The following is a 17,115-nucleotide window of genomic DNA, read 5'->3' as shown; positions in this document are numbered from 1 at the left end:
ATTTTGAGAACTGCAAGATCTGTTCAAAATACAAATATGCAAATATGCTTTGACTTGCAACTATTTCAGGAGAAGAAAGGTTTTAGCTATGTACCTCCAAGAAAGAACCTTGAAAGCAGAAGTTAGAAGCTGTGGATTGTACTTTCAGCCTGCAAAAATACAAAGTAACCTAATGTACATTCTTTATACTAAAGTTTACTCAAATGGTATTTATAATTAAATCATAGCATTTACTAAATGTATCAGCTAGTTTTTTGAGAGCCTGAAAGCAATACATGCGATTTATATTGATATAAATAAGCATGTATTATTATGTATCTATCTATCTTTCTGTCTATCTGTCTATCTATCTATCTATCTATCTATCTATCTATCTATCTATCTATCTATCTATCCATCTATCTATCTATCTATCTTTGTTGAATGGGAAAGGTCAACTGGGCAAATCCCATTTTTGGAGCAGGCCTGGGAAGAAAAGCTTTGCATTTATGTTACACGAGTCACATTTATAATTGCAGGGTAAAAACATATATTCACGATCTTATTTACATTATTTTTAAATATTTTCAAATATTTCTTGCATGAACATAACATTTTAACACAAGAGAGAAATTAACATAAATTGGCTAATTAGTGAATAGAAAAATATACAGTAGCAATTAATGTATTTATAGTGTGATGGCTACAGCAAAAAGATCAAATTGGGGCGCTTTTGAGTTTAGTAATAATTTGCAGACAGACAAGAAGACTGTATTTTAAAAAATAATAAGAGAGATATGAAAGTAGCAGTTATGGAAATGAGCAGGAAGATAAATGGAAAGAGAAAGAATTGTATATAGTCATGGGGTATAAGAGAAAGAAGAAAGGTAAGAGTTTAGGAAATAAGTGCTCTGTGAGGAGAAGCAATAAGTTACAAAAAGATGGGGAAGCAAAGTAGCTGTGAGAGTTGGAGGAAAGTAATCTGATAAAAGCTAGCTAGGTAAGCAAGAAGAACAGAGCCATCTTTGGCACAGGTGCTCTTTAAGCAAAGTTTTGAAACTATTTAAGTTTTCTATCTGTTTTAACTGAGCAGGGATTTTTGTTCCAGAGTTTGACACATAATGAGAGTAGAGAGAGTCTCCAGTAGTGTTATATGTCTTACTGATGCATAGTAAAAGTTTACTGCCAGAACGAAGTTCTCTACTGTGTGAATGGTACACTTGAGTATTTTGCAATGCTAGGCATTTGTCTGGAGAGTACAACAGGTTGTGGGTGATGATTACTTATGAGTATGTCAACTGGTTTGGGAGATCAAGCCAGTTCAATTTTTTAATACAAGGCAGTGGTGTGTTCTATAAGGTTGATTTGTTGAAAATGTATCTATTTTACAGTAGTAGGAGGAGGCTAGTTTAGTTTTATATATAGTGTTGATATTTGTAAGAATAGGGGAAGCATATAATAGAGAAGGAAGGAGGTATGTTGCTGCTAAGGTAATCCTTGCTTGATCTGTCAGGTATTGTTTAGTCCTATAGAGACAGTCAAGTTTTTGGTGAGTTTTCTTGATGTAATGAGGTATGTGGTGATGAAACTTGAGGTTGCCATCTATTATGACTCTGAATAGTTTAGTATAGCTTATAGTTTCTGTTTTCTGGTTATTAATTGAGGTAATATGAAATGTGTGTTTCTGCTTAAAGTGTTGTTTTGGAGTAAATAACATCAGTTTTCTTCTCACATTTAACAGGTTAGAATTTTTCATCCATATTTCAGTGTCAGTGAATGATTTTTGTTTTCCTTAAATATTTTTATTGAGTTTTCCAAACGAAAACATTTTCTATAACTTTGTAGTATATAACACAATATGCACAGGTTAACAACAATATAAAATCAACAACTATAACATCAAAACAAACTAAGTGAATGATTTGTATGTCTATCTATATCTATATCTATCTATCTACACATATATATATATATATATATATATATATATATATATAGATGTATAGACATATATTGTGACAGTGCCTACTCTCTGCTAGTAATCAAGGAGGCTCAGTCTTTAACATTAACACCTGTAAGGGACAGGCACTAGGAACAAAAATGGATACACACAGTATTTTCAGATGCAGCTTTCTGCAGCAAGCACAATTTCCCTTAAGAGCACACAGGGAGCACTCTCCAGACCTGGGGCTGGACTCTCCCTCCCTCTTTCTCTCTCTCCAAGCCCCAAACAAGACTCCATACTGACCACTTTGGAGCTCTGTGTCCCTGTTCCCAGTAGCTGACACACACACTTGGATATTTGCTCTTCACACACACTTGGATAATTGATCTTCACACACACACACCTAGGAAAAGGCTGGCACATATTTACCAGCTGTGGCCCCTCTGCTCAGGCTATAAGGTAATTACGCTGCTGCTAGTCAGCTACTCTATGGCTCTTACAAGTATATACTGAGTAAAATTAATACTAATACAAATGGTAGAGTTTGACCAATGCAGCAAGGCTTTCAGGAGTGGTCACGGTGTCACTAAATAAGCATTAGTACTCTTAAGGTGTCAGAAGTGTTCTTTAAAAGACCAGCCACAATAAAAGGTATAGAAATATTTAATAATAAGTAATAAAATAGTAAACATGAGAATACTGAACATCTAGTTACAGTAAACACCAGAGTTTTATTCATAGGAGATATAAAAAAATAACACAGTTAGATAGATTCACAGAGATGCAGAAAAACAATACTTAACTAATCTCACTATATTTTCCTGACCGACTAAAGATTTACTGTTCCCTGATTACTTACTAAAGCAAGGCAAGATGAGCTGTGAGGTTTTGTGAGATCTCTGTGAGAGATCTTTCCTGTTAGGTTCCAGAAAGCAAAGTGCTGCTGCAAGAGTTCCATCACATCTCTCACTAAATATCTAAAGAATAATGTCATTGCTTGTTATAGAATGACATCACATGACATCACATCTGGTCACCTGACTCTGATGCAATACACAACCGGAGCTTTGCTAAGATTTGTTGCAGCATCTGAAAGCTATAAAACAATTTTAAAAACTTCCACCCTTCCAGGGTAGCAATTAATTCACTACTAAGGACAATACAGTAAGATTCCTAGTCCTGTTTTTTCCAGACATTTTTGTCTCTGACAGCAATCAAGTTTGTAAGATAAAATCTTTACGGCATAAACCAGCCCATTTAATTTTCAACCTATTTTTCAAAATTAGCTGGATTGAGATTAACATGTTCCATTTCAGAATTCTCTGTTAAAACATATGCATTTAAGCAGTTATAATAATACTGACTGGCATATATGTATATTTCTTTTCTGTCCAGCAAGACCCATTGTTGATGCATTTTTGACACAAACGACTTTACAAATATATTTTTAACACAAGCAACTATACAAGTTAGTGTCATAGTTAAATGACATAAAAGTATTTACAAAACTCATGCTAGCCATTGCTGGCATATGTTACACATGCACTGTCCCATCATACACACACAAACACATATATATATAAATGTATATATGTGTGTGTATGTATCTAATATAAGTATGAGTATGTATGGAAAAAATGGAAAGTATAAGTTATAGTACCTGTGGCAGAACTTTCTTTATGTGAAAACCTGATTGGGCATTTTTTGTTGTTATAATTTGATAGGCACTATTAAAACTAAGTATATTCACTTCCTTTCTTTTCTGTTCTTCTGTGTTTGTGTACAAATATCTGACATAAAAACATTAATATGACATATCTATCATGCACATTGTTATGGTATAAAGACTGCTTTTATCAATGAGAAAAGTACTCCACTTGCTAACATTTTATGTTTCTTAATTCCAAAATCACAGTTTGACTTTTTTTTTCATTTCTGTTTTAAGGGAGTACTATATAACTATGGTGAAGTGGGCTTCAGGCACAAAGCTGGCGGTGAACTGGTTAAACCGAGCACAGAACATTTCAATTCTGACTCTTTGTGAGGCCACTACTGGAGTCTGTACAAAGGTAATCAAAGTTGTGAGATTAAATTACACAGCTCACAGTAACATGAAGGATGTTGTTGTTGATTTCTATACAATAGGAGTGACATACTGCTGTTCTAATAGGCTTGGAAATGTGATTCTGCATTCCTTAGAAGAGGTCTGTGCCACTGATAGTAATGGTTGTACATATGCCTCACTTAAAAGAAATGTTATAATTTAGCCCCAGGTTCTCCACATAGTTGATCTCAAAGATTTGAAATGGCGAACGCTGCAGTTTACTTCTATGTAACTGTTTTTAGTTCCTGCATTGTCAGCGAGAGTTTGACAAAAGCTTATAGGCAGTGTCCATCTAAAGAGTGAAATTAGCCCAATTCCACAAATGTTTTATCTCCAGTAAATTAACAATACATGGATCTTGCTTTACTTGTCTTCAGATTATTCATTTTACCACAAATGCACATAGTTATATGAAATGTCAGTACTCATGCATCATGATGCAATGAATTAGGATTTTTTAACTGTTGATGACCATAACAACTACTATATAATGAAAAGACTCAGTGGAGGACCAAATTCAATTAATTATGTCCTCTTGTCAGTTAAAGATTAAATTAATTATTTTTTAAATCTACATTTGTTTTGTTTTCTGTTGTAGTACAGATGGGGCATTTGCATCTCTCAACATTTCTCCATATATGACAGTTATCTCTGAAACAAATCTACCATGAATGATCAAGTATTGCTTAATCAGAATAAGAATGAACTCAAAAGATCTAAAAGCTTAAGACATCACCAGTCAAACAGTAGTAGCTCATGACACACCTATTTCCTGCCACTTGCTCAGAAAAGGAAGCTCTCGAATTCCAAATAGCCTTCACTTCTGACCCTATAAAACTACATAGTTCTACCCGAACCTAAAGTATAACCCTAAAGCTCCCACCCAGATCCTCACCTGACTCCTGGTTCTTTTACCCTAAACCTCCACTTTCCCTAACTCTAAATTCCCTGATTGCTTCCTAAATTTAAAACTCCAGTCCCTTCCCAAATCCTCAATTTCCCATTCACTCCCTAACCAAAAAATTTCCCTTCCTGCTCCCTAATCCAAAAACTCTCTTCCCACTCCCTAATCCTAAAATACTCCATCTGTTCCTAGAGCCTAATAACCCTGTGCCAATTGCTCCCCACACCTGTATGCCCAAACTCATATTCAAGTTTGAGTGGAAGGAGTAATCCGCATGAGTTAAAAGGATCTCATGGTCCTGGCTTGAAGGCAATGGTTTTCAAGTGCTTGGGACTCCAGCACCTGTAGTGAACCCATATATAGATCTTTATTTCTAGACAGAGATATACATACATATATATATATATATATATATATATATATATATATATATATACACACACACACACACACACACACATATATATATATATATATATATATATATATATATAGCCACACCATGTATACCAACTCAGTTCTTCAGTTCTTCAAGTCTAAATGTTGTGGGAGGATGACAGCGATCTTTTATTTTCAACATTCTGAGCATTGATCAACTATCCAGTGACAGGTAATAGGACTCCCTAATAACATGGCATTTGTTAGGATTTCAGAGATGTTTTGAACATTTCCAGTTACTCATAGCAATCTGAAATATATTTTAGTACATCTGAGATAAGCAGAATAAGGGCTCACTAACCTGCATAGAGAACACATAGGCCACAACAAAGATCATATTTTAGACAAGTCTCTTGAGGCTTTGAATACACATTAATTTCAGTTTAGCTAAAATTAAATGGAAGATATATGTCACTTGCCAGTTTTTAAAGTAAAGATTAAGCATACACTATCTGAAAAATAGCATTTGATTAGCAGCTACAAAATATTTCATTTTAGAAATGGTTGAAGGAAATTACCCCAAAACAAGTCTATTTAACACATCAATGTCAGTGTATCATTGAACATGCTGTTTTTGTATGAGTGAGGTGCTGAGTATCCTGTTCTCCCTAAGTTCATCGGTAAGAACTAGGCTACCTGACTTGTGGGCCATTTTTAGCCTAGCCAGTTTCCTTTTTTGTGTTCAAATTACCCTATCCTATTGGAAAGAGACTGGTCTTACCCATCCCATGGTCGATAATTATATATTACCATTAATGAGAATAACTAGGATCATACCATAAATAATGTGAAGGGATCCATGCATGGGATAAAGCATTTTGGAGCTGATTCTGTCCTTTAGTAAAACTGGAGGCAGCCCTGGGGTAAATTTTCTTTTTCCATACATAGATCCAGGTTGCTCTTGAAAATGGACAGGGATGAACTTTGTTTTATGTGGATGGGGAGTCTGTTCTAGAGTAATGGTGTCCTCTGCAAGTTATACATGTACCTCCAAACTATTCTATTGATGTTGCAGGAGAGGTTTATATTTCTAGACCAAGTATTTCTGATGCCATTTGACTTGCTGATGTGCAATAAATCCATCAGTATTGGAACAGAAGATGCCTTGTATGACAGGCACAGATCAACTCTTAGCAGTCTGTAGGATACCAAGTACAGTGAAAGAGCTTTGAGTCATTCCATGTTGCTTAGGCCTTGTATCCTTTTAGTAAGATATCTCTGTATCAGTATGGAACCTAAGTGCACAGAGATTGCTTCAGGCAGCATGTGTGTTACACCATGAAACCAGTATGTACACAGTTTGCTTCAGACAACATAAAAAAGCTAAAAATAAGCAGCACAGCATGGAGCCTACAGGTGCACAGGTTACTACAGACAGCATGTGCGACAACAAAATAAGCAGCACAGCATGGAGCCTACAGGTGCACAGGTTACTACAGACAGCATGTGCGACAACAAAATAAACAGCACAGCATGGAGCAGACATGTACACAGGTTACAACACAGACAGCATGAGTGTTAGAAATAGCACAGCCTAGAGCAGACATTTTCACAGCTTAATACAGACAACATGTGTGTTAGAAATAAACAGCATTGAACAGCATGGAGCCTATATGTTCACAGGTTACTATAGAGAGCATGTGCATTACAAATAAACGGCATAGCACAGCTTGGAACCTACATTTACGCAGATTACTACAGACATCATACGTGTTAGAAATAAACAGCATAACATGCAGCCTACATGTACACATACTACTACAGACAGCACATGTGTTAGAAATAAAAAGCACAGCATGGAGTCTGCATATAGTTTATTACAGATAGTATTTGTGTTACAAATAAACAGCACAACATGGAGCCTATGTGTACATAGGTTACTACAGACAGCATGTGTGTTACAAATAAACAACACAACATGGAGCCTACATGTACACAGGTTATTACCATACCACTCAACCTCTTACAGCAAGAAGTCTGGACAAAGCCATACATGAAAGATGGACAAAGACTCAAAAGTAGGGACAATTTTCAAATATTGCTCTTACAAACTTAGACAATTGATGGAATAACCGGTTTTGTATTAGCATACACTTTCTGAAGGATATGAAGTCTGAAACTCAAATGTCTGTTATTGTTTTTGAACTTCAGTCTTTAATGATTTATCACTAATTTGCCAGAAAACCACAATTTTATGAAAAACTGACCAAAATCTGAACATTCTGTGAAAATCTGTATAGACAGCACATGTGTTACAAATTAACAACACAGCATGCAGCCTATATGTACACAGTGTTACTACAGACAACACATGTGTTACAAATAAACAGCACAGCATGTTGCCTATATGTACACAGGTTACTACAGACAGTATGTGTATCAAAAATGAATAGAACAGCATGGAGTCTACAGTACACAGGTTACTACAGACAGCACATATTAGAAATAAACAACATGACATGGAGCCTACATGTAGAGAATTACTACAGACAGCAAGTTTGTTACAAATAAACAGCACAGCATGGACTATACATGTCCACAGGTTACTACAGACAGCATGGTTGTTAAAAATAAAGAAAACGGCATGGAGCAGACATGTACAAAGGTTATTACAGACAGCATATATGTTACAAATAAACAGCAACATGGAGCCTATGTGTACACATGTTACTAGAGAAACCGCATGTGTTAGAAATAAGCACCACATCATGGTGCCTACATATACACAGGTCACTACAGGCAGCATGTGTGCTACAAATAACAAAGCATGGAGCAGACATGTACACAGGTTATTACAGATAGTATATATGTTACAAATAAACAGCACGACATGGAGCCTACATGTACAGAATTACTGCAGACAGCAAATTTGTTACAAATAACACAGCATGGAGCCTACATGCACACATTACTACAGACTGCATGTGTCTTACAAATAACCTGTGCAGCTTAGAGCCTACATGTGCTCTGACATGTTATTGCAGACAGCATGAGTATAAACAGCACAGCATGGAGCAGATGTACAAAGACTACTATAGACAGTATGTATGTTAGAAATAAACTGCACAGTATGGAGTCTACATGTACACAGGTTACAACAGACTGTATGTGTGTTAGAAATAAACAGCACAGTATGGAGCCTACATGTACTTGTTACTACGGACTGCATGTGTGTTACAAATAACTTGTGCAGCTTAGAGCCTATATGTGCGCAGCTTCCTTCTAACATGTACCTTAGCATTAATCGCTGATGACACTGAGAGATTTGATTATTTTAGGCGGTACTATTTATTCAGTAGCTCATCTGCTTCCTGGATAACTAACAATGTCTTTTCATGTTCATTCAAGCTAAACAGTTTGGCTGACAAACATCATATGTGCACATCCTTTTATTTCAAGATTCTGTATGAATGATGAAATACAAAAATAGTACTCCTTACCCGACCTGACCTATTCAAAGGCACATCATTTTTAAATTAGGAGAATGAAATCCTGGTACCAAAGAAAAATGTTTTTATTATTGCTGAAAATGCAAAGAGAGGCTAACAAATACATTCCCAACATTTCTAGTGCACTAAATCCTTCCCATTAAAGTTATTATACATTTTTCCATATTATGCTACTTACTTTACTACTACAGCTCTATTTCATTACTTCATGTTACTTCATTTTAACTCCTCTCCTTATGCCTGCATTCCTACCATTAATCCTTTGTCTCCTGTCTTGCTCCTTATAAAACCTTTAGCCATACTTTTCTATTCCCATACAGCCCCCATCATTTTAACTGTATAAGTAGGCACCTACCCACAATTACATTTTTCACTGTTTTATTTCTGTAATACAACCTACTGTAGACTTGTTGACTTTTGTTGTATTTGCTATTACCCGAGTACACCTTGAAATTGGTCATTGCCTTACAGGTCATAGTCAAACAAATGTAATAAAATCTAGGTTTTGAAAAAGGTTTTTTTATGTTAATAATATGGATTTTGAAGGGCCATATTATTAACATAAAAAAAAACTTTTTCAAAACCTAGATTTTATTAATAATATGGATTTTGAAGGGCGGGGCAGCCACGGTGGTGCAGCAGTTAGTGTTGCTGCCTCACAGCAAGAGGTTCCCCAGTTCGATCCTTGGCTAAGGTGCCTTCTGTGCAGAGTCTGCAAATCCTTCCTGTGGTAGCAGAGGATTCCTCCAGGTGCTCCGGTTTCCTTCCACATTCCAAAGACATGCTGTAGGTGGATTGGGCACTCTAAATTTGCCCTAGGTGTGTGTGTGTGTGTGTGTGTGTGTGTGTGTGTGTGTGTGTGTGTGTGTGTGTATGTGTGTGTGTGCGTGTGTGTGTGTGCGGTTGGGTGCCCGGCTGGCAACTCGACACCATAAAACTCCACTGACAATCATGACCAGACAGGTGATCTGCTGTGGCAACCCCTAACCGGGAAAAAGCCAGAAGAAGAATATGGATTTTGAAGGGCACATTATTCTGCAGAAGTGCTAGTTTATAGATATATGAATATGTTCTAATGCTATGGTAAAATCACAAATGAGGAACATTTTAATGTTTATCCCATTGTAGTAATAAAAAAGTTCAAAATCTTCATGTATTCTGCAAAGATCTGCATAGCACTAACAAACAGAAAAAGAAACAAATAAAAAAGCATGCATGACGGAGGAGAGCAGAACAGGTGTCAATTCAGAGACAGCAAGAGATCACAATTTCTCATGATTGATGAGAGGAAGGGCAGCATATGAAAATGTAGCCTGAGGTTGTGCATTCAGGTCACCAAGTAACCATCTAGTATTAGCCTAGGTTTGGGGGGTATAGTGGCAAACAAGAAGATGCAGTTCACATGTCCCTCCCCCATGTGGGGGTGGGGGGTTAGAAACATGCAGTCAAAAAAAACTTGAGTGTGGCCTGTACAAAGCAAGTTTGCATTGTTTTGGACCTGCTTAATGTGATGAACCTGGTGCTAACCATGAAGACGTGTTTGTATGATAACTTTGGACCATACTTAAATTTCATTCCACACTTATTTGCTATTCAGAGCCATATTAATTTCAGCAGTGGAGATAATGCTTCTTTTCAATCTCAACTTCATTTAAACTAGGTAAATTGTGAAAGTAACAACTCTTTTCATTAAATCCTTAAACGTGGGAACTGTAATTTACTCATTGTATACAATCCACAATTAATTTGAGGACTTTTCTGCAATAAATCACTGACTTTCTCATTAACAAGGCATGAATTACTCAATCTGGTTACTGTGGTGTGACTTCAGTTCATGGGTGAAGGACAAATTAATTGAGCTCATTACAAAACTTATGTACATTATAAAGAGTTATGACTTCAGTGGGGGGTCTTTCTCCCTCACACAAGTATTACTGAACATTCACTGGACATGATTTTCCAGGCTGATCTGACTGCCATAAAACTTTAGGTGGAGACAGTTTCTTGGTTGTACTGTTATTTTTTTTTTTACATTTCAATCTGGACATCCCTCTGATTTCATTATCTGGTACTAAGCTAATCTGTTATTGTGACCTAATGAATGCCTCTAATAGTTATTTGATACCCTTGATAGATCAGGTCCTTTTGCAAACTTCTGCCAAAGATCCAGCTTCACTTAGTTCTGGCTATAACAGGGTGGTAGCTGGTGCTTAACGCTTAGTCATGTCACTGTGTCCCCATAACAAGTGTTTCACAACAACATCAGTGGGATGCAGAGGCATGAATACTGGATGAAAATTACATGGAGAAGATCAAGTCTGATCATGGACATGATTAATGTTATATATACATTATATGCAGTATCCAATGCAGAAATGTCACATATGAAAGCACAGTTCTTGTCTGCAGAGATTCCTGCAAATCAACAAGCTACTCATTTCTGTGTAAGTAACAGACACTATTTTATGTAGTTGTTCTTTGGTATCCAGAAAACTCCAACTGAGCCAATGGCCTTTTTCAGTAGTGGCCCAGGGAGAAAAGACCCTCAACAAATTAAATATTTTGCAATGTATTGATGTGTAATTATATACAAGAAGAGAAAACCCTGTGACAGATTAAATATTTTACAATGAGTTGGAGATAAAGGCTCCACAAACACACTTAAAACATTTTACAATATTTGATAATTAATTATATACAATGGGAGCAACACAACAGATAAAACTCTTTACAATAGATCGGGGTGTACCTTATGTACAACAGGAAAAGAGCCCCTACAACAGATTGAAATGCATTCACAGAATATTGCTATGAGAAATTATGAAGTAGCAAGACGTTCTTCAAACACAAATAGTCTATGTCAGGTAAAGTAGTATATAGTTATTCAAAATCTTGACTACATTTGTAATAATTTATGGAGGTGAGAAATAGTAGAGTATTCTGAAGTGAAAATAGGCAGAGAACTAGAATGAGATAAGAAGGAGTAATGATGCAGGAGAAAAGAGTAAGGCGAGAGAGAGAGAGAGAGAGAGAGAGAGAGAGAGAGAGAGAATTAGTATTAGTATTAGAAAGATGAGAATGTTATGGAAGGACACTGGAAAAGAAATAAATGCTAGTAAGTGTCGGCTACTAGATTGAAAAGGTAGAAAAGCATGTATTTGTAGTATGGTATCATTAAAGTGAGAGCTAATTTTGATGTTAGGTCATTATTACCTGCTTAGATATAGAAGTGTTAGTGATTCAGAATATGAAAGGTATAGCTAAGTGTAAGGAGGTGGTCATATGTCTGTTTTGAGGGTTATTCAGGGACAGGTCCTAGAGTCAGACAGATGTTTTTTAAATTAGTTTTGAAACTGTAAAAGTCGCTTGTATATTTAAATGATAAGAGGACAGAGTTCTAGGAGTGGGCTACTTAGCTGGAATAGAGAGAGGCTCCAGCTAATAGTGGTTTGTAAGTAGTGAACATTTTATTTTCAGATGGAAGCAGCCTAGTGAGGGTGAATGTATGTAGTACGTCTTTTGAGATCTTCACTTTGTTCTGGTTTGTATATTAATTTGTGGGCTAGAAGTAGTTGGGTATTAGTCAGTTGCTTGGATAATTCAAGGCAATCAATCTGTTTTAGGGCAAAGCAATGATGGGTTCTGTTTGGTGACCAAAGGGCAGTTTTTGCTATTTTGCTGTATCACTGGTTTAGTTTATTTGTATGCAGACTTGAAGGTTAAGCAGTACTGGGGAGCCATATAGTAAAGTGGGATGTTGGAGTGTAGAGGCCAGTTGAGTATTTTTTTATTCTACAGCGTGTCCCTAATTTTGGTAAAGTATTTTTGATAAACCATTGCAGATGTAATGGTAGTGACTTTCATTCTGAACTGATTAAAGTTTTTGATGAATGTGGTTTTGGCATTGTGAAGGCCATTATTAAGAGAAACGACACCGAAATCAAGGGTTTACAAAAAGACATTTTTAAATTGAATGAACATGTAACCTATGATTTAATGTTTACCATAGATGTTGAAAAGCAAAAATATTACGATCTAAGAAAGCAAATAGATAAACAATGTGGCACTGTACTGAAACGTAAATATAGGAAGTTGAACAGAGACATCAAAGATTACCAGGAGGGCAGGCAATACCCTAATCCACCCCAGGTTAGGGGTGGGTATTCATTTTCACATGCCCCCAGGGATCCTCCCAGTGTCCAGGAATTCCAGTCTCCTGTTCAAGAACCTTTTCCTCCCTTACCACCCTTTCATTTTGCTGATGAGGCAGCTGACGATTTTTTACCCAGGAGATCAGAACACCTCTGCAAGCAATCATACAATCAGCAGACGAATCAACATTTTTTGGGACCCCGATCCCCTCGTCAGGTGGGGGGGGTACAAACCAGAGGGTGGAGGAGGAACAACAAGCAGGACTGGTAAATTCTGGGCTTATTGAAGTGTCTGCTATTGGTGATTATTTCATGCACACATTGAATGGTTATCATATATACAACTACAGTAATGCTGTTATTTCTGAGACATGGTTTTCACTGTTTACCAAGGGTTTTAAATTTGTCCCCAGTAGGGGCAGTAGCTTAGTCAACACCATATTGGATGTAAAACTTTTTATACGTAAACTTAACTTACAGAATTTGTTTGGGTTTACCAATATGGGGCGAGGACTTATGCTTAGGAAATCTAGCACTTACAATCCCCCTTTACATCCGCAATTAAAGAATTTGGAAAATAGGATAGAACATCAGATACGTGGTAATAAGGGTAAGACCGAACATGGTTCTAATCTTAATCAGGCTGAGACCACTCTTCTGACTGAATTGAGTATTAACCCCTCGGTCAGAGTTATGGAACCTGACAAAGGGGGTGGTACTGTTATCATGGACCAAATATTATATGAAGCCAAAATGTACAACTTATTACAGGACACCAAAAAATACATTATTGCTTCACTAAATGAGGTGCATATTTCATATAAAAAAATTGACTTGGCCATCAAAGATCTTCTAGACCAAGGAATTATTGAAATTGACCTCTATTCTTATTTGGACAACCCTCATCCCAAAATACCCACCTTTTTTGGTGTGCCGAAAATCCACAAACATGTGCAGGATCCCCCCCTTAGACCTATAGTAGCTGCTCAGGGTTCTAAAACTCACAACCTTTCAAAATTTTTGGATTGGAAAGTAAAGCAGCTATGGGGGAGGCAGGAACAGCTACTCAAGGATTCCTGGGAATCCTTATGGGGCATAACCAACGACTTATACAGGCCAGACCTACTTTTTGTTACCATCGACGTGGTAGATTTTTTTTCCATGATCCCACACACAATCGGTCTGACCTGGATGGAGGAGGCTCTCTGGGAATGTAAGGGGGTCACCAACAATGATGTCTATTTGATCCTTGAACTACTGGGATTGGTCCTGAACAACAACTACATTTATTTTTGCGGGGAATACTTCCAGCAGATATCAGGTGTCTCCATGGGAGCAAACTGTGCTCCCACCTATGCTGACATAATTTTGTCAGTCTGGGAGAAAAAAATTGTCTTTAATAGTGAATTTTCCAAACATTGGATACACTATACTAAGTTCTTAGATGACATATGTATTTTTTGGACTGGACCGAGGCACAGTATTGATGAATTTGTAACTTACTTACATTCTACAACAACATTTTTGAAGTTTACATACAATATATCATCAGACCAAGTTAATTACTTAGATGTCACCTTGTCCAAGAAAGTTGATGGTTTCAGTTCATGTGTATATAGGAAACCATCCTTTTCTAACAGTTATTTACACTACAACAGCTCACATCCCAAATTCCAAAAGAGGTCAATACTTAAGGGTCATTTTGTAAGAGTTTCCCGTATGACATCAGATGATCTTTATTTTCAAAAAGAGGGGGACAAGTTGAGTTCACTTTTTTCAGTTAGGGGATACCCTATCACATTGATTAATTCAGTACGAGAAGAAGTCCAGTTAGCCAGGGGTTTTAGATTTAGCCCTATTTTAGGGAGGAAACAAACGGTCAACAATGTAGATTCCACTCATGGTTCCCTCACCCCATTTGGTTCCAGTCAGGTGTTTGTTACAGAACACAGTCTTGATGCGGGACATATTAGGTATATTATTCAAAAGGAACTGAAATCATTTACGGATTTCACCAACTTGAGTAATTTAAAAGACCTGACTTGTAAATTTGTATATAAAAGGGGTTTTAATATCAAGAGGATTTTGGAACACAACACCAACCAAAGTACCATTGACCATCATAGGAAAGGCACGTTCTGCTGTGGCCGGTGTTCCCAGTGCAAACACGTCATTAACCAGGAATACATTTACTTAGAGAGCAGGAATAGGAAGATTTGTTCCTATCATTTCTATAATTGTAATTCCACTGGTATAGTTTATTTGGCTGTCTGCATGTGTTGCCAAGCGTTTTACGTTGGCAAGACACAAAGGCAGCTTAAAAGATGCATTTATGAGCACTTTTATGAAATTCAGAAACAATGCAACACAAATGCACTTTACAGACATGTAGCCATATGCGAGTCCGCAGCTTTCATGTTTTTTGTTTTGGAAGCATTATCCAAATGTATTAGGGGAGGTCATTGGGCAGCACGATTATCCCATAGGGAAACGTACTGGCAGATTTTGTTGGAAGCCAACAAACCTCTGGTTTAAATGATTCCATCTCCATTATGCCCTATTTAAAATTAAGGGTAGATCAATTGTAAGATTTAAGTAAGCTTATCTTAACCTGGTTAATGTATTTAACAAAAAAATTTTTAATATCTATTTGACTTTAAGTATGTGTATAAAATGGTGAATATTTATTGGTTTTATTTACAAATACACATAATTATTAATTTTTACTTTTAAATCTGATTATTGTAAGAGTTTGCAATAGATGTTCTACAACACAGTTGTTTGGTTATTTTACGTAATATCAACATATCTATTTGTTTTAATGCATTTTAACTACAAGTGATTTAAACTGCAAGTGTGGGTAGTTGTTTTTGGTACATTTTATTACAATCCAGAGTAGATTGATTTTTAATATATTTCTCACATCTATTTGTCAGTTTAGCTGTTTTTTTAAGAATGCTTTGTGTTTAATTATTCAATTATTTAACCAATGAATCAATCAAGTTGTATATGAAACACAGGGGTATACTAATTGTTTTTATCCGATGAAGTTGCATTGCCGACGAAAACGTGGATTCATTTTGTGGCGTTAATAAAAGGTTTCATCTGTTTGTGGAGTTCGTTTTTTGGAGGTTACCACTATTTTTTGTCTTACACTGTTGTTCCTATCAAGTGGTTGGCTGAATTTCTCCTTGGCGGTTGTTCCTGGCCTGTTTGCTGCTTTTCTTGTGGAGTTCATTGCAGATGTAAGTCAAATTTCAGGTTATTCTAAATTATCATACCTAGTAGGTTGGAATGGGATTGACTTCTACAGAGGTGTTATCAGAGGCTTTATTGAGATTTTTTTTTTGAGGTGTAGAAGGACTTCTGGGAGCAATAACAGCAGCTTTTTTGATAGAGTACAAGCTGGGTGTTATTGAGACAACTTTCAAATGCTGAAAATGACTCTTGGGTGATGTGTTTTAAAGTAATTGGGTTACTGGAAGTACAGATTAAACCAAAGTCATCTGCATATTGTATGAGGGATGCTTGACATTTGGAGGGGTGCAGGTTTTTGGTAAATATGTTAAAAGCAGTAGACCTAGTAGGGAACCTTGGGGAATACCTGGTTTGATGGGTAGGAAGGATGAGTAGAAATGTCTCTATTTAACAGACTGGAATATATTGGAAACATAACTGGAGAACCAGGAGGTGCAGGTGTTTCATAGGTCAAGTGAAGAGCGTTTTTCTAGAAGTAGACTATTGGATATGGTATTGAAGGACTTGATCAGATCCAGAAACATACCACGAACCAGTTGCCGTTTGTCTCTGGCTAGGTTAAGGTTGGTAAAGATTAGTAGAGCTTTGGTAGTGCTATGCCCTGGTCTGAAACCATGTTGGGTAGGGGTAAGGAGGTTGTTTATTTGCAAAAGAGCCATTAATTGACTATGCCAGCTTATCTTCCTCCTTAAAAAAATCATCAGTTCTTAAGGAACTGCACAATATTTTACTGATGAGCTTATTAATACCAGGAGGCATTCTTTCTCCTAGAGTGTAACCATACTGCATTGTGGTGTCTCAATATTGTAAAGTTGGGACATTTCCAGAGCTTAGTTTCAGTGTGTCAGTTATAAGAAACACTGGGATATTGTGTCTGCTTTATGTCC

The 17,115-nt window shown here is 36.6% G+C and overlaps 1 protein-coding gene across 1 annotated transcript in view; it reads left to right on the top strand.

Annotated features, from left to right (window-relative positions):
- The window catches only part of DPP6 (dipeptidyl peptidase like 6), a 2,722,860-nt gene that overhangs the window by 2,139,286 nt on the left and 566,459 nt on the right, over positions 1 to 17,115 (top strand). Inside the window, exon 11 of the mRNA XM_044066886.1 lies at positions 3,870 to 3,993. Coding sequence (XP_043922821.1) covers positions 3,870 to 3,993 — 124 coding nt within the window. The remainder of the gene's footprint in view (positions 1 to 3,869; positions 3,994 to 17,115) is intronic.

The sequence above is a fragment of the Protopterus annectens genome, chromosome 3.part1 (assembly GCF_019279795.1).
Source record: "Protopterus annectens isolate FY-2018-M chromosome 3.part1, PAN1.0, whole genome shotgun sequence".
Lineage (NCBI taxonomy): Eukaryota > Metazoa > Chordata > Ceratodontiformes > Protopteridae > Protopterus > Protopterus annectens.
Note: the sequence above shows the minus strand (reverse complement) of the source record. Positions and strands in the feature narration are given on the sequence as shown.